This window comes from Ascidia mentula, chromosome 1 (assembly GCF_947561715.1).
Source record: "Ascidia mentula chromosome 1, kaAscMent1.1, whole genome shotgun sequence".
In the NCBI taxonomy this organism is placed as follows: domain Eukaryota; kingdom Metazoa; phylum Chordata; class Ascidiacea; order Phlebobranchia; family Ascidiidae; genus Ascidia; species Ascidia mentula.
This window is the reverse complement of record NC_138566.1, coordinates 808202-835943: the sequence shown is the minus strand read 5'-3', so window position 1 is coordinate 835943 and position 27742 is coordinate 808202. Positions and strand designations below refer to the sequence as shown.

The 27742-nt window shown below is 36.4% G+C and overlaps 2 protein-coding genes across 2 annotated transcripts; both read left to right on the top strand.

Moving 5' to 3' along the window:
• Nucleotides 1–715: 715 nt before the first annotated feature.
• Nucleotides 716–9411, top strand: LOC145914783 (kelch-like protein 7). The gene is made up of 11 exons (XM_083002631.1): nt 716–778; nt 974–1127; nt 2810–3027; nt 3439–3582; nt 3640–3745; nt 4188–4279; nt 4672–4852; nt 5509–5652; nt 6221–6382; nt 6594–6738; nt 9261–9411. The coding sequence occupies exons 1-11, from the start codon at nt 716–718 to the stop codon at nt 9409–9411; spliced, it is 1560 nt and encodes a 519-aa protein (XP_082858757.1).
• A 10244-nt stretch (nt 9412–19655) lies between these two features.
• On the top strand, nt 19656–26561 carry LOC145887728 (kelch-like protein 12). Its single transcript, XM_082978926.1, has 12 exons — nt 19656–19817; nt 19868–19991; nt 20629–20782; nt 22524–22741; nt 23042–23185; nt 23243–23348; nt 23785–23876; nt 24269–24449; nt 24720–24863; nt 25407–25565; nt 25774–25924; nt 26129–26561. Exons 1-12 carry the CDS (start codon nt 19756–19758, stop codon nt 26226–26228), a joined length of 1635 nt encoding a protein of 544 aa, XP_082835052.1. The 5' UTR covers nt 19656–19755; the 3' UTR covers nt 26229–26561.
• Nucleotides 26562–27742: the final 1181 nt, after the last annotated feature.

Sequence of the window (27742 nt, the reverse complement as noted above, 5' to 3'; positions counted from 1 at the left end):
AGTAAGTTTAGTTTATGGAGATTTACTGAAGTTAAACTATTGATGTTTTAGTGACAGAAAAGAAACAAAACGATTTTGCAACAGAACACTTTGTTCCCAAGGAGAAAACTATTCAATACATGATGCTGTTGTTTGTTCTATGTCAGATTATTTTAATGCTTTACTTGGTGTTGAGGTAAGTATTTAAAATATTTTACTATACTGAAACATTGCTTTACACATTTAGGAAATGGCATTTTAAATACTTTTGCCACAACCGCGTACAAATAATACACTGCAGTAGTAGCAATTTGTCTCTAATTTAAAGCAATATACAACATCTCAGTAATTAATAATGTCTTGACTTTGGTTAAAATATTTTGTCAACAAATATACATTTTTAAAAAGTAGGCATTTCGCACCAGAAGAAATCCTTTTGACGTGAAATAATAAACGTAGGTGACCAGTATAAAATCAACACATACCTGTGGCTGTAAAACATTGTTGATTAAAACTTTAACACTGACATTGTACCAATTTGTCTGTCATTTTCAGCTATGTAATATTATTACAGTTATTAATAGTGTCCTACGTTAAAATATTATCTTACCAAAATGCAAAACTGGGTATTTGTTAAATATGTCATACATAAAGAATATATGTAACATTTAGTGGTTCTCAAACTTTTCACTTGCGGACTGACAACATTTGATGTGAAATATTATATGGAGATGCAATGTTTCTTAATAATCCTGACATAACTGAGTTTTGTGACACAAAACACTTGTCATTGTTGATGGTATAATTGTTTATTATTTCTTCATCCATGTGAAGATTATTTGTTGTATTTTAACATTTGCCACCATCATGTTTAACCACTTTCCCTCACACATGTTGACACTTAATACTTAGTATGTAATATTTCCATGTATAGAAATATTTGATTGGTTGTGGGTTGTGTTTGTTGTGATTGATTAACTTTGTTTTCTTACAGATGCGCGAGAAATGCTCAGATTTTATCAAGGTTGACAATATTCCACCAAAAAGACTGGAAAGTGTATTGGATTATATTTACACTGGTGATATTGAAATAACAGAGACAAATGTGTTGGAAGTGTTGGAAGATGCTGATTATACACAGATGGAAGGTATGCAAACATCACATATGTGATTAGGTGGTTTAACACATCCTGTACAACCAGCGTAATTTGAAAATTCCAAGAGAGTTATCATCTTAATCTTCTGTACAATGTTTGACAGTGATAATGAAACATTTTTATAAATATGCCTTAAAATGGCACAAATACTTTCTGCAACTTCTACAAACAGGTATATATACAAAATAGAAACAGGGATAATTGTCTTTGGTCCTGCAGAATTTTCATTTTTAAAACTGTGCAGTGAACCATATTGAAACCCTTGGTCGAATGCAGTGAAGACACAAAAATTCAACTCAAAAAGGAAATGTTCAGACCTAACTATGAAGCCTATTGGATTTGTCCAAACTCTATGATGGTTGCTTCATGAATAGCAACTGTGCATTATGGTTTTTGCTCAAAAATTTGTACTGTGGTATCACCTTGTAATAAGCACTCAAACATATTCCAGGTGGCTCCGCATGTTTCAGTGTGTGAAAAACAGGTTTTAGTCCGTCCAACTTAATGTGACATTTATTAAATGTTGTAACAGCAGGATGTAAGTGACTGACGTAACTTGATTGTGCTTGTGTGGGTGTACAGGATGGTCGTTGTGTCAAACATGGATTCATGGTGTACCTAATACCTTTAGAGTGTGCAATGAATATAAGGGGTGGATTGGTTGCTTTAAATATTGTTCTGATGGGATGACTGGATAAAGTTGTGTAAATGGTTTTGTATAGTTGACCCTCTCCGGCAAGCAATATTTGCATTAACCTGCATATCTAGATCCATTGACAATGCTCACTGTTTTGACTATTCATAGTGTCTGGAAGTTTGTTTGTGCACACCAGTGTAACTTATACAATCTCACTGGGTAGACTTCCATACCTTAGTCTATAGAGTGGTGACGTGAAAGCTTTGTAAATATTAATTGCTATGTGAACCATACATCCACAATGATAACAAAATCCCATTTGAACATTCTTAAAATGTATTAAAGTAAGACAGCATGGTTACTAGAGAAAAGTATTAAGTCATCACATTGATAAAAAGTTTCAGCATCACAACATTTAAACATTTGCTTCCACAAGCCATAAAAAAATCATTTACCACCCAGGATATTTCTTAGCACTAATAGCAGCTTTGGGTGCCAATATCTGGCATATATTGTTCGTAGTGATGTGTTGCGCCGGATCCAGGTACCCGTACCCGGCCGGATATTGACCAATTTTCAATACCCAGACCCGGCCGGATAATACACTTAATTTTACCGGATAGTTGGGAAAGCATTTTCGTCCTAAAAACGCACAAACATTTCGCAAATTACTCGTTATTGGGACCCAGTCTGTAATACTCGCCGACGTAAGATTTTTCTGTTATTTGTTATTAAGGTTTTTCGTGACGTGTTATACCATATTAATAAATACCCACGTTTATTTGTTCCACTCATGATAAGCTAACCTTAACATAGCATTCTGTTTGGCAATCAAACATTTTTGCCATACCGATAAAATACACGAATCGGTGTTAACAAACTGCCGGATCCAAATTATCCGGCCGGAATTGATTGGTAACTATCCGGATCCGGCCGGGCCGGATAATTTGGAACTGGGAACATCACTAATTGTTCGATTCATACTTAACTGAAATATCTGCAATTAAATTTGGAATAACATGGTTTGTTTTTTTAGAATTGAAGTCATTTTGTTGTCGAGTCATCCTTGAAATGATTTCAACCGACAATTGTTTGAAGCTAAGAGCTTATGCAACTCGATACAATCTTGCTGATGTGGAAAAGAAAACAAACCAAATGATTGTTGATAACATTGCAACAGTTGTACAACATGATGATTTCATGCAACTTGATGTTGGTGATATGTCTGCAATCATCAAACAGAGAAACAAAGGGGTAATTATCATTGATTCCTGATGCATGGTTATCTGGCTATAATTTTTCCATTACATGTGTAAGGCAGCAAGATGTATTGCAAGGTGAAAGTAAAATACAAAAACAAAACTAATATGTGAACAAAATGTTGAATGTGATACAAATGCAATGAATGATGACAGCAATCTCTTTATAATATTCAAACATGTACTTGCTTTCTGTAGAAAAGTCTAAACTAATATTCAGGATATTTTTAGCTGACACTTAAAACATTGCTGTGCTGATCATCAATACTTTGTTAGTGCAAAAAACTCTGTGTTTGAAACTTCTTCCAAAAATGCATATTAGATTTGGCGTTTCTATGTTGTCAACTCCCAAGATTTTCACACATCACTACTTGTTTTGTTATTACATATTAGTTGTTAAATGTAGATGGAAGAAGCTGTTTTTACTGGAATGGTTCGATGGGTCAATTTCAATCCTTCCCATCGAGAGGATTTGTTTGTGAATCTTTTCTCAAAACTTGATCTTTCATCTATTTCCACTCAGTTTGTTGCAACCACAATTAAAAATGAAGTAAATTTGTTTAAGTTAGTTTGCTTGTAATTAGTCTAAAGATTCATCTATTTTCAGCCTCTTGTAAGAATTAACTTAGAGTGCAGCAATGCAGTTATGGATGCTGCATTAAAACAATATGATGAACCAGGAACAAGTGGAAAAGCAAGTCCCATTAAAAAAGGTGCAAGATTTGTTCAATATTCACAACAATATGTTACATCCACCATATTTACACCAACCCTCATAGAAATTATTCTCCCATAACTTTAAGCTTCACTGAACCTTTGCACATGGCAAGTACTTGACTATGCACAACAATATAGTGTGACATCTGCAAGTCTAGGTACAGTAAACAACCAAGTAGTTACTATATGTTAGACTGTGATCGAATACCTACCTAAATATACACTGATTGGTATGCAAAGATGTGCTTCACCAACAAGTATTTAGAAATACTGATGTCACTTTAAGACCACAACCTACAAATAGTATCTTCATTAAAAATAGACTCATTTAAAAAACAGTTAGTATTGGTCAAATTAGGAAATATGTTACCATTGTTATCACCATAAGAATTTATTTTACACAAACAAAAACCATAACAAGTAATGTTTATGTTGCAGATTTGTCAGGATTTCTTCTCATTGGTGGCAATAAATCAAAACGAGATTGTATGAAATGGAATGTTACCACAAAACAGCATGAACATTACCCAGTATGTACATTGCTTGCTGTCATATGGTTTGCTTATTTAACCATGGGTTTGTTTCATATACTTGGTATTTGCTTCTGGAAGCAATAAAACTCTGCAGTAAATTATGCAGGACATAAAATGTTTAGTAAACTACAAACGTCACAATTTGTCAGGAACAAATTACACAATATTGGTTTCTAAGCTAAATTACATAAAAACAATATTGTCTGCACTTTTCTTACTTCTATTACATTTTTTCCTGCAATATTTTATGACACCACAACCAATATTCGAGCCAAAACCTTTTGGTGTTGGTGTCACTGGTTTTAAGATAGACATTATCTGTTATTTAGTGAATTATGTAAATCACTTTGCCTTAATGATTTGTTACATCATCATCTAAATTTGTTTAGAAAATGATCACAGACAGAGTGAAATCAACTTCAGCCAAATTTGGTGAAAATGTTTATGTAATGGGTGGAGATGGTCCAACACAAAGTTGTGAGATGTTGAATTTGGAGGAAAGTAAAAACTGGGTAAAAATTACTGATTTGTTGGAAGGTCGAAGTTCTACTGCATCTGCTGTTGTTGGAGGTTGGTTGCTGTAACTTAAGTAAACATTCTTGCAACGTTACAACAAAAACTAAGTAGTGCCAAGTCCGTATGCAAAACAGCTTTTGTTTGTACATTTTCTTAAATACATAAATACGCATTTAATCATTTTGTGACACCAAATTTATTGAAGTCCTTCTGAAGAAGAAAAACTACAGTGCTTGTACCACCTCAAAACCTTGCATTAGAGATTTGCATAAAGTAATGCCAATTGCTCAAACCGCCATAGCTCAAACTGGCATTTGGTGTTATTAGCGCAAACATAGATTTTCATCTTTTCTAAAGCTCAACCAAGTAAAGCTTAATTTAGCATTGAAAAATGTAGGGATTATTCCCAAAATTTTAGACTCCCCAATTAAGCCAACATTGGTTATGACATCACGGTGGGGCTGCCCCCCTTCCCCTTCGGTGATTCTGAAAACTTGGCACCAACGATTTAAGTTTGAAGTGTAAAATTTACAGTGTAGTTACATAATGTGCTTCAACCAAACTTCTTGTCAAAACTACATTTATTACTGCTGCATTTAGTCAAGAAGGAGGAATGTAATTGTGAACGTTTAATTGAGGTCAAAAAGTCTAAAAAGCAATAGTTTAGATAATTGTTACACAACCTGGATCTTATTAAATGCATGTTGTAGATGTCATATACCTGACCGGGGGACAAGGTGGAGATAACAAACGATTTTCATCAAGTTTACTTTATTTCATCAATGAAGGCATATGGAGAAAAGGCTTTGACATGTTACAACCAAGATATGGACATGGAATGTGTTCAATTGACAGTAAGAATATGTTTGAGTTCATTTGTGTGAAAGAATAATCCCATTACTGGACCCAGATGTAAATCAGTCAGTTTAAACTTTTCACCCCAACAATATTCACTCACTTAATCCACACAAATGTTCCATGTTAACTCACAAGCTGTTTGCTTCAACCTGAGGTCATAGAAATTTAATTGGACAGAAATATTCTGTGACATGAAAATATTGAGAAATACTGACCTTAAACCTACAAAAATTACAGGAAAATTATGTGTTTTTTTTACAAAGTAAAACCTTTTTAATCACTTTGGTCACAAATTACTGATGACGTCACTCAACTTCATGAACTTTTAGTAAAAAATCAGCATTGTGTAAAATAATTATTTGCAGATTTACTGAGTTCTTTGATGAATGCATATCAACCGTTATATTACTTAACTTTATTGTAAACATTGATTTAAATCTGATCTCTTATTTTTACGTTAAGAAACGCAGAGCTTACGTCATTGCTTGTTACGTAACATTACAACATAATCGTAATATGACGTCACAATCAATATTAACACAAGCGATTTGGAAATTTCTTTAGATGTTTTGGTTTCTGTGGGCGGATGGGATGATGGCGGACAACTCTTACAATCATGTGAATTCCGCGATGTTCGTGTTGGAACCTCCACAAGAATCGCTTCTCTCAATGAAGCAAGATGTCGTTTCGCATGTGAAGAAATTAAAGGGAAGATCTATGCAATTGGTTAGTGATGAAAAGTTAAGTAATAAAATTAACAGGAAGTGGTTTTTGTGTAAATTTCATAAAATACAAATCCATATTCGTCACCGGTAAATGTATCACGTGATAAATATAATGGAGTTTCCTGAAAAGAATCCTAAACACAAAAACTGGTAGATATAACTATAAAGTATTAACCTAAAAACAATAAAAAGTTTTACTTTAAATCTGACAGGAGGTTGGGATCGTGGCTCCCTGCGAACAGTTGAAGAATACGAACCTGGAGTCAACAAATGGAAATATGTTTCTCCTCTCCTAAACCCTCGTTGCCATCACTCTGCTTGTGTTATTGATGGGAGGATTTATGTTGTGGGTGAATGGTAAGAATTGCTATTATGACGTCACTATAGTCCACTGTTTCCCGTTTTATCGATTCCAGTTACACGAGTGTGCGTTATTTTGTTTGTTTTCAAACGGTTTAGTGAGTAAACTTATAAAATACTGACGACAAAATGTTGTAGAAAAACTTGCCTGTGTTTGTTGTGTGTCTGATTCATGAAACTGTATCATGTTTGTTTTATAGGAACCGGGGTGAAGGACTCACATCAGTTGAAGTTTACGATCCAACCTCAGATGTCTGGACACATGCTTTTGATCTTGACGAACCAGTTAACTGGGCGACTGTTGTTGCTGTTTAATATGTTTCTATATTTTGGTGTAGTTGATATTTAACTGAGATTGATCACTGGCAAAGATGCTGAAATGAATGGTTTTGTCCAAGATATCGTTTTGTGCAACTTAACCAAACTATTTTATATTTTTGTAGGATTTTTTATATTTTTGTGTCCGATACAAACTGTAATTTTCACACTTTAATGTTTGATATGAGTGTTTTTACTTCGTGTGTTTGTAAACATTTTCCATCATTAGTTGAAACTGATCTTTGTTGATTTTGTGTTGAATCTGCGTTTCTTCACAATTCTGTTATTTGTGAACTTTTGTTTTTCTTTAAAATAACAACAAACACGTGATTGCTGCAAAGTCCGAGTAAATGCATGAACTTCCTTATATGGGGTGTTGCTTTCAAACTTGCCTACAAAGCATGCCAGGTAGGTGATTCCGCGACACCAAGTGAAAGTGGGTCACAGTCAAATTGAGTTTGTTTAATCAAGATGTTGCCAATCAAACACATTTATTTTTCAACGTGATTGTGTTTCACAACAACTGTGGACACATATTTGTTTCCATAGAAAGTTTATTTATTGTAGAAAGTTGTGAGATATTTGATGTGAAGAGCGACACTGGAACACAGTAGCCTATATTTCTCAACAGCCCATAATCATATGCAACCATAATCATATTCTACCAAACACTAACTCACAATAAAGTAACAACTGATTTGTTTAAAGACAAAATGTTGATATCTGCAGCAAAGGATTCAATAAAGAAATGCTTTTCTGGTTTGTCTTGTGAGTTTGAAGCCGCCAATGACGCATCACGGCCTTGGGTTCTGGATACCCAAAATTTCATTATATGTTATATTGCATTTATTTCATTGTTCGCACATGCTCTAAACGTATTAAGGTTAAATCTTGTCCATTTTAGTTTCTTGTCATTAGAATTGCTTTTTTGCTGTTAACCAGTTCACTTAATACACTAAAAATGTTGCTTGGTATTATTCAGTTTCATAGTTGACTCAAGGGATTAGGTTTATTTTTCAAAGGCGAATTTTACAATTTTTAAACACTTTTTCTAATCAAGATACACTGCAGTTTTGTTTTGGCAGCAATGTTGCCGTGTTTTAGCATAGCAGTTTCCTAGGTCTGTTTCTGGGAAGGAAATAAATGATACAGAATTTGATGCTTAGATGGAAATTGATCATTTCCAACAAACTTCCGTTTGTTTGCCTTCGCAATTTTCTATGGTATCGTTTAAATGCATTTCTATAAATGCCCCTGCACCAAGCATAATACCATACCTAAAATGAAGAGGTTTTCATTTATTTCCTCCGTAAGCCTGTTCCCAAAAGATTCTTGCTTTTGACGTTTTTGCCTTACTTCTCAATTTTGCACAAAATTATGTGATACAAAGTACAAAACAAAGGCGTTAAAAATGACGGGCGAGCGCGAAAACGTTTTTTTCCTGTAGGGGATTCAGGCATGAGAGGATTGCTTCGGCGACCTCGCTTAATTTCGCGCCATATTGCATAAATGCATCAGTCCATAGGTGTGGCAGCAAATTTCTTAAAGTAAAAGCCACTTTCTCCTTACAGCCGACTTCGCATGTTTTCATTCTTTCCTTGTTGATTCGAGCCCTGCTCAGTATTTGTTGTTCTGCCGAAACTGTCCGTTTGTTTTCCCGCAGCCTCTCTCGACGCCCGCCGGCCGTCCTTGTCAAAATCAATTGAGACAGCATGAAAGTTCAATGTTACAACTCAAAAACTGCCTGGCTCTTCAGCCAACGCGGTCAATATATAAACTCATTTCAAGGCGTGTTGGCCGGGTAAAAATGACTTAAACAAATGCAAACAACAAAAAATCTTGTAACTCTGGTCAGTGGAAAATTTCAGTCGTGATCGCTATTTTTTAGCAACAACACAGTTTTACGAATAGATGCCTGCATGCAATCCTATTCCTCTTGAGAAGTGGATCAAAGCTATACAGTGCTAACCTGTAAAAGGTCAAAAAGTAACAAGAAAATGATACTGAACAGCTTAAATGCTATTCGAAACATTTGCTTGCCATCATGCTTTTAACAACAAGCTTTGGAAAATGCGTGGTTTTGAGAAGCGACTTAATTCTTTAAATTTCCTTTCCAGCGAAGCAGCCATTAATATCACACAACACAACAATATTATTTAAAAATTAGTGTTGTGAAATTGAATTTGTTTTTTTTAATGTAGGATTATTTTTCAAATCAGACGTTATAGAAGTTCCTACGCTTCTGTCGGTACCTTATATCTTACATTTCTCGTCGCGACAGATGAGAACAAATTTGCACATGACACTGAAAACGAATGCCCAAGATATAATACAAGAATCTTTAACTACTAGTGAAGAAAAGCTGCATTTGGATTTGCAGTCGTGGCATTGGCCAACTTGCCCGGGCATTAAACAGGGTTTACTTAAAAACAAGAAGGAAAAATTATTCCTAAATAAAAACCAAAGAAAACCTAAAGTTGTATTTGGAAAGTTCATCCGACAAGTCCTGGAAAGGATTTGCGCTGCTGTTGTCAAGTTTTTTTCTATTTTAACATATTCTCTACTGGCAAACATCTCAAAGCCTCGATAGCCGCTCATCAACTTCATTTCCGTGTACAAAGGAGCGGGATAGCTAGGTCCAGAGTAATTCCTACCATAGACAGATATTGATATTGTCATATTTATTAAAAATGGTAATGTCGTGTAACTGAGTTGTGTTAGAAGTGGAAAGTTTTGTCGTGTAACTGAGTTGTGTTAGAAGTGGAAAGTTTTGTCGTGTAACTGAGTTGTGTTAGAAGTGGAAAGTTTTGTCGTGTAACTGAGTTGTGTTAGAAGTGGAAAGTTTTGTCGTGTAACTGAGCTGTGTTAGAAGTGGAAAGTTTTATCGTGTAACTGAGTTGTGTTAGAAGTGGAAAGTTTTGTCGTGTAACTGAGTTGTGTTAGAAGTGGAAAGTTTTGTCGTGTAACTGAGTTGTGTTAGAAGTGGAAAGTTTTGTCGTGTAACTGAGTTGTGTTAGAAGTGGAAAGTTTTGTCGTGTAACTGAGTTGTGTTAGAAGTGGAAAGTTTTGTCGTGTAACTGAGTTGTGTTAGAAGTGGAAAGTTTTATCGTGTAACTGAGTTGTGTTAGAAGTGGAAAGTTTTGTCGTGTAACTGAGCTGTGTTAGAAGTGGAAAGTTTTATCGTGTAACTGAGTTGTGTTAGAAGTGGAAAGTTTTATCGTGTAACTGAGTTGTGTTAGAAGTGGAAAGTTTTGTCGTTTAACTGAGTTGTGTTAGAAGTGGAAAGTTTTGTCGTGTAACTGAGCTGTGTTAGAAGTGGAAAGTTTTATCGTGTAACTGAGTTGTGTTAGAAGTGGAAAGTTTTATCGTGTAACTGAGTTGTGTTAGAAGTGGAAAGTTTTATCGTGTAACTGAGTTGTGTTAGAAGTGGAAAGTTTTATCGTGTAACTGAGTTGTGTTAGAAGTGGAAAGTTTTATCGTGTAACTGAGTTGTGCTAGAAGTGGAAAGTTTTATCGTGTAACTGAGTTGTGTTAGAAGTGGAAAGTTTTGTCGTGTAACTGAGCTGTGTTAGAAGTGGTAAGTTTTATCGTGTAACTGAGTTGTGTTAGAAGTGGAAAGTTTTGACCCGTCATTGAGCGTACGATAATGCGGGCGACATTTGAAGGCATGTAAATTGCTGCTTTGCAAAAAAATGCAGACGCTTCCTGTCTAGTCGCGATGCTATGAACGCACAATTCGAATCAATAATTTGAGGCATCGCAAAATGATTGCGCCGAAACAGTTGGCGAACATTTTACGCCTGGAACAAAAAATATCTATATGCTCTATATTCCACAAAAACAGCGGATGTGTCAATAACAAAGAACAGAGTGTATATTTTCCGGCAATATTCAACAATGTTGTAATTGTTGCTCCTCCCACAGTGTGCTTGTTTTGCCTTCGTCATGTGATTTGGTAAACGGTGTTGACGTCCCCTTTTCTCTTTCTTTTTTGCGTTTTTGAATGTTGTTGTGTGGTTTACGTTTGAAATGCGGTACCAAACCCAGATGAAGTCTTATGGCCATATGGCAGGCGATACGTCGAAAGAATATAGTACGTTAGTTTTATGTCGGAAGATCAGTCTATTTTAAATTGTAATATACCTGGCAGCAACAGTAGTATAAAAAATACCTAGTTTCCAATATCATGTAGTCATGTGGCACGGCCCACTATAGACACGGAGATATACTGCACTAGATGTGCTAGACAATGAGACCATCTGGTGACAGAAATACTTCCACGCAAAGCCAAGGAAATACTGCTTTCAGGCATTTTGTGCCATTTCGTTCGCTACATTGTGATGTTGGTTAACTCTATGGGCAATGGCAGCACAAGAAACACATTAGCGCAGCACAAGTCGCGAAATGTCAATTTAGTGTTTGTTTTTCTAAACCTGCATAAAAGAGTAATGGTGGCTGTAAAGCTTTTCCGTCTTGAGCTGGCCATTGTTCCCTTTTTGATGTTTTTTTGTGTACGTTCAAAAACATTACCATTTGCAAACAAGGCGCAAAAAATAAAAGGAAATGTCAACACAGCACCACGCAACATCCGAAAAGCGAAAGTGCATCAGAGTGATCGTATGGTTGCTCCACACTAGTCAGGAAACGCCTGCATTTGGGCGGGGTACTGGCAGCATAGGTCATGCGCCGTCCCATAGCCAAGAAAAAAGGCAGCAATTTGCATGTCTTTAAATAGCGCCCGGCATTCATAAATTTGTACCATTTCTCACAGTCTAAACGCTATATACCGACTCATCAATCATCATGGCTTCAACCTTCGCTATAGACCCTGCGATCTTAGCTCTGTTCCAAGACATAAAAAGTAATGATACTTATAGAGGCTTTACAATGCGACTCAGCGGAACGACTGTGGTAGTTGACAAAAAACTGGAGAATAGCAGCGCAGATCCATTCAAGGATTTGGTGGCCGAATTCACGGACACCAGCTGCAGGTTTGGTGAGATATGTATTTAGTTGTTTGTTATTCGATAATATGTAAATTGAGTTGTGATGTAGGGATTTTTACATTAAATAAGTTTGTACCAATTTCTATCATGTTTCATTTGAAAATCCGATACGACCGTTTGGACGGCAATTGGGCAGCCATTTTCTGCAGCAGTAACCTTTTTTCCGTTGCAGACTTGCCGTGTTTATGTGCTGGGGCAAGTTTGCTTCTGCCACGGTGAGCAATCTTGTGTTCGTTACATGGTTCGGACCTAACGCCAATACGATGGAGAAGTTTCAACTCAACCAAGCAGCACTTAGCACCAAAAATGCTTGCCTTGGCGTGCTCTATCAAATCGAGGGTATCAATAACACACAAACACCTTGGGTTCTTAATAAGATGACTTTGAAGCGGTTGCTTGATAACGTGTATTTTTCTGAATGCGCGTCGTTGCCAGAACACGCTCAATTTTTCGAGACACGCAGAAAAAGGCAACACAAAAAGCAAAACGTATCATGCTTCAGTGAATTCAAGGGTGGCATCCGCCACATTACTCCCCCCCAGAAGCGGGATGTTGTTTTTTTGGACGCCCTCTTTTACGAGCTTGCCCAACAGGTACCGGTTTGGAGCAGTCAACTATAGCAGGTTTCGATCAATCGAAATGGAATGTTCAACACCTGAAATGTTTATCACAAAAAACTTTTCGTGACAAGCACCCACTTCAAAAAGGACCATCATACGGTGGCGAAAGTGGGGGGCGATATCCATCTTTACGCACGAAAACATATGTGCAATTGCGTAACGAAGGTGGCACAAATACAAAAGTTCGACAATGGCGCGACATTGGCTGCGGTAATAATGTTTGAATCGCACGACGGAGAGTTTGTACAAACTCGGAATACTTGATAGACGTGTCTGCAGCAACAGGAAAATCCCCAGGTTGGGAAATGGTTGAGCCGTAAACGAGTTCCGCGCTTGACGTGGTGAGATCTTCTTTTGGCATGTTACGTATGCCGAGCAGAACCCAGGGCAGCTCGTCAATTCAATTTGGATTAGCCGATCTAGCCATCAGGCTGCTTTTGAGTTGACGGTGAAAACGTTCCACCAATCCGTTAGCCTGTGGGTGGAACGCCGTAGTGCATTGGTGTTTAATTCCCATGAGCTGGCAAATGTTCTTCCACAATTCATCAGTTGTCGCATCAGACATTGGAATGGCTTCTGGCCATCGTGTAAAGCGGTCGACAATGGTAAGCAAGTATCTGCTTCCTTGTGATGGCGGCAGAGGGCCAACAATATCAATATTAGCGTGGTAAAATCGTGCTTTGGGAAGTTCATGACGATTAAGAGGAGAACGCACGTGTGTTTGAATTTTTGCACGTTGGCATTGCAAGCATTGCCGAGCCCACTCTGCAATTTGCGTGTTTAAACCATGCCACACAAACCTTGACGAAATGATTTTGCGTGTTGTCCTGACTGATGGATGGGCTAGACCATGAATAGCATCGAACACCTTTCTTTGCCATGATTGCGGGATGATTGGTCTGCAAACACCAGTGGACACATCACATAAAAGTCTCACCTGTGAGGTGTCCATGACAACTTCCTTAATTTGTAAGTTGGATACGGCAGTGCGGTAAGCTTCGGGAACCTGCTGTGCTTTGGCAAGAGCAATATGATCCAAATTGATTGCAGGATTTTGAATGGAGCCAATCACTGCTCTGGATAAGGTATCAGCAACACAATTGTATTTACCTTGTACATGGCGAAGGTCCGTTGTATATTCGGATATGGCGGACAAGTGGCGCTGTTGTCTTGCTGACCATGGATCCGATGCCCTTTGTAACGCAAAAGAACGGTTTGTAGTCGGTGTAGAGGGTAAATATGCGGCCCTCCAGAAAGTATCGGAAATGGCGAATAGCCAGATGAGCCGCCAACAACTCTCGGTCGAAAGAGCTGTATTTCATCTCGTTAGCACGCAAATGACGGCTAAAAAATGCAAGAGGTTTCCAAACCCCGTTTATATACTGTTCAAGCACCGCTCCTATACAGCCCTATCGGATGCATCAACAGTCAGGGCGACTGTGGCATCAGGATGTGGGTGGTTAAGTTTGGTTGCATTTACCAGTGCAAGTTTTGCTGCGTCAAAAGCACATTGCAAATCACGAGACCACTCGTCGTGCAAAAACACGTGGGTCGTCAAAATCTTCTTTTGTGAGTATAATTCGTATTTCTTCGGGCATCCTTTGCAGAAAGATATAACGAAAAAGGAAACAAGGCTTATGACGGCCTAACAATGACAGCATCTCATCCATTAATTCTACTGGAGATCGGTCTCCAAGTTCAGATGTATGTAACAGTTTATGCGCTCTTTCATAATCTGAGCAGTCGTAAGTGTTTATCAACCGTTGCTTTAGTGAATTGTACTTATCGTGATCCGGTGGGTTTTCCAATAAATCCAATAGTCTACCGGCGCTTGCTTGATCCAGGGACGAAACAACGTAAAAATACTTCGTTTCATCGGCAGAAATGTTTCATAGCGCAAACTGGGCTTCGGCTTGCTGAAACCATATTCTTGGTTGCTGTGTCCAAAACGTTGGCAGTTTCATAGCAACTGCGTGCATGACAGGAGTTTGCTCTTCCGTACCTTCAAACGTCGGGGGTCACCAATTGAAGCGGTTGCTTGATAACGTGTATTTTTCTGAATGCGCGTCGTTGCCAGAGCACGCTCAATTTTTCGAGACACGCAGAAAAAGGCAACACAAAAAGCAAAACGTATCATGCTTCAGTGAATTCAAGGGTGGCATCCGCCACAACTTCAGGTTACTCTGAATTTTATGGGAAAGCGGTAAAGAAAGATGGAAGTAGAAAATATCAATTCGCCTAAATGTAGCCTTGTTAGACTTTTATTTGAAGGCGCTTGCATGCCTATATAAACCCTTGTGAATTGGTTATTTTTGACATTTTTGGCTACATTTTTCAAACCATAGTACAATCAACCTCTTTTAGTAAGTACACAAAGAATTTTACCAAATTTACCGTTTTCCTATTTCATTGCCCGACGTTTTAAATTCACTCACAATTTACCGCTTGATTCAGTTTTTGTGTGTTATATAATTCAAATGTGTTAAAACCTTGGTCATTTTGCTTTTGTTATTCGAACCGATTTCTTTCTGCTTGTCAGTGGCTCACTTATTACACGGAAATGTTACCTGGTATGAACTCTGTTTGTTACTGGTAAGAGCGGAAGCCTTCCTGCGTTATCCGGACTTCTGGGTTAAAATATATGACAACTTCCCGCTTCTGTGTAAACATCCCTTTAGCGGTCGTCCTGTCTCTCGTGAAGCATCAACAGCAATAACAAAAAACCTTTCACCAATTTACGTGGGTTAAATTCGATGACCTTCTGAACGTCAGTACACAAATATATAGTTTGTAAATCCGTACAGTCGTTTCACAGGCGGTTTAACGAACAGGACAAAGTTGACAATGTTAAGTTTGAGCGAGCGCAAATGTTCAAACCTCCCGGAAAAGTTAAAGTTCGCAAACTTTGTAACTTTCTTTCGACTCTTTTTCGTCTAAAAATTAACCAAAAGCAAAAAAATTTCGCGTCGTACTTAAAGTTTTCTTGGCTCAAAAAGTTTGAACGATGACCTTTTTTAAAATATACTTTTTAAACATGACTGCACATTATCAAACAACCATGCTGGTCTCGTGTCATTTGCTCCATATCATCAAAATAAACAACATGTTCCACTTAAATCCTGAGTGAGCCGCCTGATCCAATAATATCATGTAAGGTGCCGCGATTTACAAACAGTTCTACCTTCAAGGTTGGACGAATCGTCCAGAGTGATCATTTAATGCTGATATTATTAATTACTGGACTCAAAACAGACGTGCTCGTCGCATTTAATTGTGCTAAAATGCATTTATAGTGCTTTATAAAATTGACGAAAGTGTGGAATTTCGGTTTTATTGTTTTCTCAGCCCTGCTTGTCTGGTTTTCGTGAATTATCTGCCGCCGTTTTCATGCCAGTTTTACATGATCTCATACGAATACAGGTATATCCGATACCAGATAACTCCCTGCAGTGGTATAAACAATATTTCCTGTTTTATGAAAAATGGGGGCAGCATAAGGTCGGAAAAACGACAGCAATATCTCAGCAATTCCCCGGAGTCTGATCGTAAGTTCATAACATTAGTCAGCGGTTTGTGATTAAAACGAAAACTTCCTATGTGCCCAAAACTAAAACTTCCTACGCCAGTTTGCCAGTTTACATTGGTGAAAAGAAACCAGCGCTCTCATATTAAAAATAACCTCTGTGTATTTTGGCTAAACTTTGGAGATCTTACCGAGCTGCTCGATTAAGAAAGGAACGTATGAACGTTAACAACCTAAAGTTGCATTCCCACATTCATTCTCTGTGTGAAAATTGCTGTTCTGTGGCAACTGTGTTTCGGATGTGCCGCTAGCTTGTTTTGGAAAACAAATCAGCGAAGTTATAATTGACTCACCTACATATTGTTGTAAAAATTTCGACCATGTTGGCTGCTTGGTGCGCATCGTATGTCACGAGGACGCTTAAATTGTTTTTCTTTAGTATTTTTTATGGGCTTAAATGATTATTTCGCTTACTTTTTCTTGTTATTTTCCTCATAAAGGCGTATATACCCTACTGGTCTGTAGCAGGTCCTACGTGCCTTGAGGAAAATAATTGTAATAATTATATATTGATTAGTAACAGCGGTACAGCTTCAAAATCTTTTACAAGGGCTTTCTGGGCGCAATCGAAAAACTATTTATAACACATATAAAACACTGTAATATAGAACGACCACAAACATCATAAACAAACAAGCGAGAGAAATCATCAGTTCGTTTTGTATCCGTTGCATCACAGGATTCTCTTTTCTCATTTCCTGAAGCACAGTGGCTCCTTTGTTCTTGTGGGGAAATGGAATATTGGGAACTGGAACGCCCAGGAAATCACACAGAGGTTTCCAACCTTCCTTCACTTCGTAAACCAACAACTGGGTTTTCGGGACAATCTGCAAAAATAAACGAATATTGGAAATGTACAAACAAGGAACACTCTGCACTCTAAAATATGCATGAGATCGTCTCGCTTTCAAAGCTTTTCCGATTTGTGCAAATGCACAATTTCGATAAGCATAGAGAAATTAAGAACCGGAATGCCATGGACTGTCAGTTCACAACTCTCACCAAAAGCGATTCAATGTAGGCTGCGACCTGTGGCTTATTGAATGCAAACTAAATCTAAGCGAATTAATACAGACGTTCGTCACGTGACCTCAAGCGTGAAATCATGGTTGTTTCGTAGGGAAAAAATCAATCTTATAATTGTGTAATTTTGAAATTTGGCAAATCGATGTACTTACCCACTTTACCCGTCGTTCGTGTCGGCGTTTAAGGCGCTTCAATGCTTCCTCGTGGAGTAATTTCAAATGCAAACGAGGCCACGACACGTTGACCAAGTGGCGAACTGTAAAACAAAACGTAATTGTGTTTTTATGTACGATTTGTTCATGGCTCCACTTTCCATGATAAATTTGTATGTACACTAGAGGCGCGGGTGTTTTTGAACAAGAATTTTTTTTTTACAAATCTTGATTCTCACGTCAGAAGAGACTTTATTATGCAAATTTTGAGCGCAATAAACAAACAATACCTAATAGTTAAATTCAAACAGTAGCTTGGCCGGGAAGTGACCAAATGGACACTCCCAAACCTGTAAGTGAAAGATTCGTAAGTTCAGGGTTTCCCAAATGTTTGAATCTGTGGCTTATTTTTTTATTGCAACGCTTCGTGAGGTGATGTTTTAAAACTCAAACGAATAAACAAATACGTACGAATGGTTGAGGCGTAAAGGTACATTCTAATGCCAATGATGGTGAAGGTTTGGGCAAGCCGAAGTGGAATATCGTTGTTGATTTCATCGATTTGTTTCACGTAGCTCCGATACCAAGAATCGTCATCACGGGTTGTTAGAATCACCTGAAGACACAAACACACAGCAATGTAGGTGACGCAAGAGGCAAAAACCGTCTGGAATCTATTCTCTAGGTCAAAAACAATCGTTCTCTACTGGTTAAAACATTAACATAAACACTATTTCTTTAAAATGTACTGATCTTCTGGCATAAAATATTCGTGCTGTATTTATTCGACGTTTCGTCTGCCATGCGGGAGCACAAAAAGAAAAAAGGACAGGTTGACACCGCTTGTCAGATCACGTGGCAGAGGCACAAAAACACCAAACACTGCAGGAGGCGCAACAGTTACAACAAATTGTTATAAACTGCCGGAAGAAAAACACATCAAAACCACAAAAAACTAGGTTTGTCAAGAAACAAAAATGTTCATTTTTTTGCTCAAAAACATGAAAATTAAAATGTTAACATCTGTGAAAATATAGAAATGGAGAAGGTGTTAACAGGGAAAAGCAAAAATAACCCGTGGGTTTCAGGCGCTTCCACCAAATTGAAGTTTAATAAGTTTCACTGCGATCAGATGGCAGTAGTGTCGGTTGCATTGTTAAAACAGAGAAAGAATAGGCATTGTTACGAAATAGATTGAGTATACATGACGAAACAATAGGATTGAATGAACAAAACTGATAACAATCCCACGTATGTGTTTGTATTGTAGAGAAAAGTTGGTTTAGCGCTAGGGTAAGACATAATTAAACACTCAACCCTCAGTCAGAATTTACCGTGGCTCCAACATATGTCAGTAATAAATGTTTTCAGATCAAACAAAAATGTTTAGAAACAGTAACTGTAGTTGTTGAGTGTGGAGTTGTTCGGTTCAGTAGAAGGAATTTGTTGATCTTCTCTCTCCAATCATCTCCTCTCCAACGATCGACCGACTTTCCCGTTGACCTGTGGCCACAGCGATGTGACCAAGAACTTTCTGCAAACACTGCTCACAAATTATCATTCAATATCTGACGTAATGGTTGGTGGCAACCCGTGTGTCGAAAACATCTTATTTACACTTGTATCCAAAGCTACCAACACATAATATCAACTTCGTAGTAACATCTGTAGTGATTAATTAACACTAATACATGACATCACCGATGCCAAAAGTTAAGTCGTGTCAATGCTGACGTAAGTTGATTCCAAAACATCTTAAACAATGTTTTCTGCACTATGGGACAGCCCCACTATTAACTAATTATGAATCAATCCGTTATTATTTTTATATTTGTTTTTGATTAATGCAAACAAATCTGTGAAATTAGAGCAACTGGAGTTTTGGATTGTTCTTAATAATCAACCTTTTTCGTTAAAATTTGTCACATCCAAACTGCAAAGTTCTTCTTTTGTCGCAAAGAAATCATATTGCGATGTAATCACTCAAGCGTATTAAATCACATGACCAGCTTGGGTAAATACGGAGCGGTGTTTCCCCCTGTGATCTGCATCTAGTTTTGTGCACAGGAATGACGTAAAATGGTAAAATCTGTTGCAAAGCAATAACAATAAATAATAATAGGAGTTTTTATGTCCTAATTCTTAGACTTTGATTTTTGAGTAAAGTATTACTACGTAAAATTTAATGTTGTCATTTGTTCTAGTTAAATAGTTTTCAAAAAACAGAAATGCAAACACATCTCATATTTACAAACTTATAATAACTGTTGGTATTTCATTCACTGTCAATTTAACTTTTTGTCTTCATCATGAAGCGAACACAAGAAGAAATAAACTTGCATCACCAGAAAGTGATGAATTTTTTAAACAAGTAAGTTTAATTTATGCAGATTTACTGAAGTTAAACTATTGATGTTTTAGTGACAGAAAAGAAACAAAACGATTTTGCAACAGAACACTTTGTTCCCAAGGAGAAAACTATTCAATCCATGATGCTGTTGTTTGTTCTATGTCAGATTATTTTAATGCTTTACTTGGTGTTGAGGTAAGTATTTTGAACATTCAAATATACTGATACATCAGTGTACATATTTGAGACATTGCATGAAAATACTTTTGAAATAACGAGTATTAAGAGTGACATTGTAGTGATAGCAATTTGTCTATGTTTTAACTGTGTTCATATCTAATATTGTCTCAATAATTGATAATGTCTTGACTTTTATTAAAATATTTTGTTGCCAAAAGCTATGTTTGTTTATTTTTATCATTTGTCACAGTTGTAACATGTATACTTACTTGTATATATTCGTATTAGCATTATATACATATGAGGTCATGGGGCAATCCATATTTAAAGACTTTCAGTTTGAATTCTTATTTTCTTAATCAGGGTTTGCCAATTATTGCTTCACATTTTTCTTCACCATATTGCATGTAGGGATGTGCCAAATGGAAAAAGATTCGGGTTCGTGCGAATCCGAATAAATAGAAACATTATTCGTGCGAACCCGAATATATTCGTATGTAAGTGTGACGTCAATAATATATGTAAGTGTGACGTCTTCCAACACTTCACAACTCACACATGTTGACACTTAATACTTAGTATGTAATATTTCCATGTATAGAAATATTTGATTGGTTGTGGGTTGTGATTGGTTAACTTTGTTTTCTTATAGATGCGCGAGAAATATTCCAACTTCATCAAGGTTGACAATATTCCACCCAAAAGACTGGAAAGTGTATTGGATTATATTTACACTGGTGATATTGAAGTAACAGAGAAAAATGTGTTGGAAGTGTTGGAAGATGCTGATTATACACATATAGAAGGTATGCAAACATCATATATGTCATTAGGTGGTTTAACACAACCTGTACATCCAGCATAACTCGACAATGCAAGAATGTTATCCACATAAATATTGTTGTTGAAACCAAATCTCATAAAAAAAGTGATTTTAAAATCCTAACAGCAATTTTTTTTGTCCATGAGCAACAACAAATTAAATCATTACACTTTCCTGTATTAAAAAGAATGCCAACATTTGTGGAAATGTTTTTGGCAGAATATAAGTGTTTTGTCTCGTAAGATTTGATCTGTACCTGAATCAACTTAAGCATGCACTTCTGTGCAATGTTCGACAGTCATAATAAAACCCAGATTTGTAGATATTTATTTAATTTAGATATATGTATTATGCAATAAAAAGTTCACAGAACTGCTACATACAGGTATATAAAATAGGCTCAAAAAAAAGAAAAAAATGTCTTTGGACCTGCATAATGTTGATTTTATGACTGTGCAGTGAACCACGACGAAACCTTAGGGCGAATGTAGAGAAGTCACAAAAATCAACTTAAAAAGGAAATATTCAGACCCAACTATGAACCCTATAGGACTTGTCCAAACTCTATTATAGTTGCTTCATGAATAGCAACGGTGCATTATCGGTTTTTGCTGGAAAATTTGACTGAGTTGTTTCAAAAAGTAGTTGACGTGTATTGTAGTATCACCTTATGATAAGCACTCAAACATATTCCAGGTGACTCTGCATGTTTCAGTGTGTGAAAAACAGGTTTTTGTCCATCCAACTTAATGTGCTGTTCATTAAACGTTATAATAGTAGAATGTAAGTGACTGACGTAACTTGATTGTGCTTGTGTTGGTGTACAGGATGGTAGTTGTGTCAAACATGGATTCATGGTGTACCTAATACCTTTAGAGTGTGCAAGGAATATGAGGGGTGGATTGATTGCTTTGAATATTGTGCTGATGGGATGACTGGATAAAGTTGTGTGATTGGTTTTGTATAGTTGACCCTCTCCGGCAAGCAATGGCTGCATTAACCTGCTTATCTAGATCCATTGACAACGCTCACTGTTTTAACTATTCATAGTGTCTGGAATTTTGTTTGTGCACACCAGTGTAACTTATACAATCTCACTGGGTAGGCTTCCATACCTTAGTCACTGTTTTAACTATTCATTTTATCTGGAATTTTGTTTGTGCACACCAGTGTAACTTATACAATCTCACTGGGTAGATTTCCATACCTTAGTCTATAGAGTGGTAACGTGAAAGCTTTGTAAATATTATTGCTATGGGAACCATACATTCACAATGATAACGAAATCCCATTTGAACATTCTTAAACTGTAATAAAGTAAGACAGCACGGTTACTAGAGACATTAAGAGAAAAGTATCAAGTAATCTCATTGATAAAATGTTTCAGCATCACAACATTTAAACATTTGCTTCCACAAGTCACAAAAAAACATCATTTGCACCATTTTCTGCTAATTTGTAAACACCAAAACATAAATGCTTAACATAATATGACTTACCAGTCCACGTGGAGACCCAGGATATTTCTTTGCATGTGGCCACTACCTAGCAACACTGCTTTCACAAGGGATAATGCATTGTGCAAATATATGTTATCATTAACATTTGTGGAAATTTGATTTTTTTCTCTGGTTGGGTGCCAATGTCTGGCATATATTGTTCGATTCATACTTAACGGAAATATCTGCAATTAAATTTGGAATAACATGGTTTTGCTTTTTCAGATTTGAAGTCGTTTTGTTGTCGAGTCATCCTTGAAATGATTTCAACCGACAACTGTTTGAAGTTAAGAGCTTATGCTACTCGATACAATCTTGCTGATGTGGAAAAGAAAACAAACCAAATGATTGTTGATAACATTGCAACAGTTGTACAACATGATGATTTCATGCAACTTGATGTTGGTGATATGTCTGCAATCATCAAGCTTAGAAACAAAGGGGTAATTATGAGTAATTTGTATTCCTTATTTGTAATGGTTTGGATACTGGTATATGGTGGCATTTTGTGTTTCACTTAGGCATTTGTTCAAAATTCAAAAGTTGCACAACTTACACATACAGAGAATGACATTGAACAATTTTTTTAACATTTTATGAAATCACAACATTTCCTGACATTGTAGATGTAACAACATATGTTCAAATAAAGATGGAGTATTTAATACAGTATTTGATAACATTCTTAATAATATATTTAAGCAACACTTAGCTTGTTATTACATATAATTTGTTGAATGTAGATGGAAGAAGCTGTTTTTACTGGAATGGTTCGATGGGTTAATTTCAATCCTTCCCATCGAGAGGATTTGTTTGTGAATCTTTTCTCACAACTTGATCTTTCATCTATTTCCACTCAGTTTGTTGCAACCACAATTAAAAATGAAGTAAGTTTGTTTAAGTTAGTTTGCTTGTAATTAGTCTAAAGATTCATATATTTTCAGCCTCTTGTAAGAATTAACTTAGAGTGCAGCAATGCAGTTATGGATGCTGTATTAAAACAATATGATGAACCAGAAACAAGTGGAAAAGCAAGTTCCATGAAAAAAGGTGCAAGATTTGTTCAATATTCACAACAAAATGCTACATCCACCATATTTACACCAACCCTCATAGCAATTATTCTCCCATAACTTTAAACTTCACTGAACCTTTGCACATGGCAAGTACTTGACCATGCACAACAATATGGTGTGAGATCTACAAGTCTAGGTACAGTAAATAGCCAAGTAGTTACTATATGTTAGACTGTGATCGAATACCTACCTAAATCTACACTGATTAGTATGCAAAGATGTGCTTCACCAACAAGTATTTAGAAATACTGATGTCACTTTAAGACCACAACCTACAAATAGTATCTTCAATGGACTCATTTATAAAACAATTAGAATTGGTCAAATTAGGAAATATGTTTCCATTGTTATCACCATAAGAATTTATTTTACACAAACAAAATCCATAACAAGAAATGTTTATGTTGCAGATTTGTCAGGATTTCTTCTCATTGGGGGCTGTAATTCAAAACGAGATTGTGTGAAATGGAATGTTACCACAAAACAACATGAACATTACCCAGTATGTACATTGCTTGCTGTCATATGGTTTGCTTATTTAACCATGGGTTTGTTTCATATACTTGGTATTTGCTTCTGGAAGCAATAAAACTCTGCAGTAAATTATGCAGGACATAAAATGTTTAGTAAACTACAACCGTCACAATTTGTTAGGAACAAATTACACAATATTGGTTACTAAGCTAAATTACATAAAAACAATATTGTCTGCACTTTTCTTACTTCTATTACATTTTTTCCTACATAAAATATTTTATGACACCACAATATTCAACCTAAAACCTTTTGGTGTTGGTGTTACTGGTTTTAAGATAGACATTATCTGTTATTTAGTGAAACATGTAAATCACTTTGCCTTAATGATTTGTTACATCCTCATCCAAATTTGTTTAGAAAATGATCACAGACAGAGAGAACTCAACTTCAGCCAAATTTGGTGAAAATGTTTATGTAATGGGTGGAGAAGGTCCAACACAAAGTTGTGAGATGTTGAATTTGGAGGAAAGTAAAAACTGGGTAAAAGTTGCTGATTTGTTGGAAGGTCGAAGTTGGGCTGCTTCATCTGTTGTTGGAGGTTGGTTGCTGTGCCGCATTAGAGATTTACATAATGTAATGCGATTACTCAAGCTACTGTTTTGGTGTAATTAACGCAAACACGGATTGTCATCTTTTCTAAAGCTCCACCAAGTAAACCTCAATTTAGCATTGATCAGCAGCTTAATTTCTGTAGTTTGTCAAGTAAGAGGAATGTAATTGTAAACAGTTAATTAAGGTCAAAATGTCTCAAAAGCAATAGTTTAGACAATTGTTACACAACCTGGATCTTATTAAATGCATGTTGCAGAGGTCATATACCTGACCGGGGGTCAAGGTGGAGATTTCAAACCATTTACATCAAGTTTACTTTATTTCGTCAATGAAGGCTTATGGAGAAAAGGCTTTGACATGTTGCAACCAAGATGTGGACATGGAATGTGTTCAATTGACAGTGAGAATATGTTTGAGTTCATTTATGTGACAGAATAATCCCATTACTGGACCCAGATGTAAATCAGTCAGTTTAAACTTTTTACCTCAACAATATTCACTCACTTAATCCACACAAATGTTTCATGTAAATCCACAGGCTGTTTGCTTCGACCCGAGGTAATAGAAATTTCATTGGATAGAAATATTCTGTGACATGAAAATATTGAGAAATACTGACCTAAAACCTACAAAAAACTGCATGAAAATTATGTGTTTTTAAAACCTTTTTTCTCACTTTGGTCACAAATTACTGATGACGTCACTTAGCTTCATAAAAGTAAAAAATCTGCATTGTGCAACGTATTTATTTGCAGATTTACTGAGTGAATATCAACCGTTATATTATTTAACTTTATTGTAAACATTGATTTAAATCTGATCTCTTATTTGTACGTTAAAAAATGCATAGCTTACCTCATTGCTTGTTACGTAACATTACAACATAATCGTAATATGACGTCACAATCAATATTAACACAAGCGATTTTAAAAATTTCTTCAGATGTTTTGTTTTCTGTGGGCGGATATTATGGCAGACAATTCTTACAATCATGTGAATTCCACGATATTCGTGTTGGAACCTCCACAAGAATCGCTTCTCTCAATAAAGCAAGAAGTGATTTAGCATGTGAAGAAATTAAAGGGAAGATCTATGCAATTGGTTAGTGATGAAAAGTTAAGCAATAAAATTGACAGTAAGTGGTTTTTGTGTAAATTTTATAAAATACAAATTCATATTGGTCATCGGTAAATGTATCACGTGATAAATATACACTTTCCTGAAAAGAATCCTAAACATAAAAACTAGTAGATATAACTATAAAGTATTAACCTAAAAACAATAAAAAGTTTTACTTTAAATCTGACAGGAGGTCGTCGTGGTCTTGAGTCCCTGCAAACAGTTGAAGAATACGAACCTAGAGTCAACAAATGGAAATATGTTTCTCCTCTCCTAAAACCTCGTTTCCGTCACTCTGCTTGTGTTATTCATGGGAGGATTTATGTTGTGGGTGGATTGGGGTAAGAATTACTATTATGACGTCACTATAGTCCACTGTTTCCCGTTTTATCCATTCCAGTTACACGAGTGTGCGTTATTTTGTTTACTTTCAAACGGTTTAGTGAGTAAACTTATGAAATAATGATGAAAAAAATGTTGTAGAAAAACTTACCTGTGTTTGTTGTGTGCCTGATTCATGAAACTGTATCATGTTTGTTTTAAAGAATGACATCAGTTGAAGTTTACGATCCAACCTCAGATGTCTGGACACTTGCTTTTGATCTTGGCAAACCAGTTTGGGATGCGACTGTTGTTGCTGTTTAATATGTTTCTATATTTGGTTGTAGTTGATATTTAACTGAGATAGATCACCGGCAAAGATGCTGAAATGAATGTTTTTGTCCAAAGTATCGTTTTGTGCAACTTAACCAAACTATTTTATATTTTTGTAGGATTTTCTATATTTTTGTGTCCGATACAAACTGTAATTTTCACACTTTAATGTTTGATGTGAGTGTTTTTACTTCGTGTGTTTGTAAACATTTTCCATCATTAGTTGAAACTAATTTTTATTGATTTTGTGTTGAATCTGCGTTTCTTCACAATTCTGTTATTTGTGAATTTTTGTTTTTCCTTAAAATAACAACAAACACGTGATTACTGAGTAAATGCATGCACTTCCTTAGATGGGGTGTTGCTTTGGGCCGCAATCTGTATTTCTATGTAAAAGAGTTTCTTGGTTGGGAAATGCACTTCTCGAACTCTGTCCTGCGTAACAGAGGCAATTGTGTATAACAATGCAATGGGTCATGCATGGGCGCCAGTGTTTTGGTTGAATGAGCGCATATGAACAGGCTGTTGCCAGGGCGATTTTCAGCGTGTTTGGGGCAGTTTTACTATGGTTTTCAGGGTTATTAGTCGGGCAGTAAATTGGTAGACGGTGCTGTTGAACATGTAGCTGAAACACTACCCAAATTTTGAGGTAGATTTTGTGGAAAAATGAATCACAAAAAGTATGGTCAATTTGTGATTTTCTGTTAGTCCCGACCCTTGTCTGGGAATTCTGGTTAAAATTTTATTCAAAATAGATACTTTAACCGCTCCCCCAGGGGCATTTTGCCCCTCTGTTGGACATTATTTTGGCTAAAAAAGTGTAGGTTTGTTTTGTGAAAAAATGAATCACAGAAAGTTACCTCCATTTGCGATTAAGTGAAGCCACCAACCCTCCTCTACACAATTCATTAAGAATTAGATGTCTTGTAACTGTCTTGGGGCCCCAGCGGGGCTTTTTGTTCGGTTAATAACATCACGGTTTTGCAAATTACATGAAAGAGTAAGGTGAGGTTTCAGTCTTAATCTCTCACCTGCGTCATGTATTCGCGTTCTCGTCTTGAGTAGTTTCAGAATTGTTCGCACGACCGACCACAAACCATCACCCCCCATACCAGGTAGGTGATTCCCCGCGGGGAAACCAAGTGAAAGTGGGTCACAGTCAAATTGAGTTTGTTTAATCAACATGTTGCCAATCAAACATTTTTATTTTTCAACGTGATTGTGTTTCACAACAACTGTGGACACATATTTGTTTCCATGGAAAGTTCATTTATTGTAGAAAGTTGTAAGACATTTGATGTGAAGAGCGACAATGGAACACAGTTTATTTCTCAACCATGTTAAACCATAATCATATGCAACCAAACACTAACTCATAATAAAGTAACAATTGATTTGTTTAAAGAAGTTTTGTTTGCAAGACATCAGATTCAGGTTCATCACACAATAACACTTTAGCACATGGGGACAAAAACACATTGAACTTATTCAACAAAAGGCACTGC

What these genes read in the sequence shown, in the direction of transcription:
- LOC145887728 (XM_082978926.1), top strand. Translation starts at nt 19,756, where the DNA reads ATGAAGCGAACACAAGAAGAAATAAACTTGCATCACCAGAAAGTGATG. An exon ending in CAACCACAATTAAAAATGAA is followed by an intron (nt 23,186 to 23,242) that starts GTAAGTTTGTTT and finishes ATATATTTTCAG; the next exon opens with CCTCTTGTAAGAATTAACTT. An exon ending in AGCAAGTTCCATGAAAAAAG is followed by an intron (nt 23,349 to 23,784) that starts GTGCAAGATTTG and finishes TTTATGTTGCAG; the next exon opens with ATTTGTCAGGATTTCTTCTC.
- LOC145914783 (XM_083002631.1), top strand. Translation starts at nt 716, where the DNA reads ATGTTTCTTAATAATCCTGACATAACTGAGTTTTGTGACACAAAACAC. An exon ending in TGATTATACACAGATGGAAG is followed by an intron (nt 1,128 to 2,809) that starts GTATGCAAACAT and finishes TTGTTTTTTTAG; the next exon opens with AATTGAAGTCATTTTGTTGT. An exon ending in TCAAACAGAGAAACAAAGGG is followed by an intron (nt 3,028 to 3,438) that starts GTAATTATCATT and finishes TGTTAAATGTAG; the next exon opens with ATGGAAGAAGCTGTTTTTAC.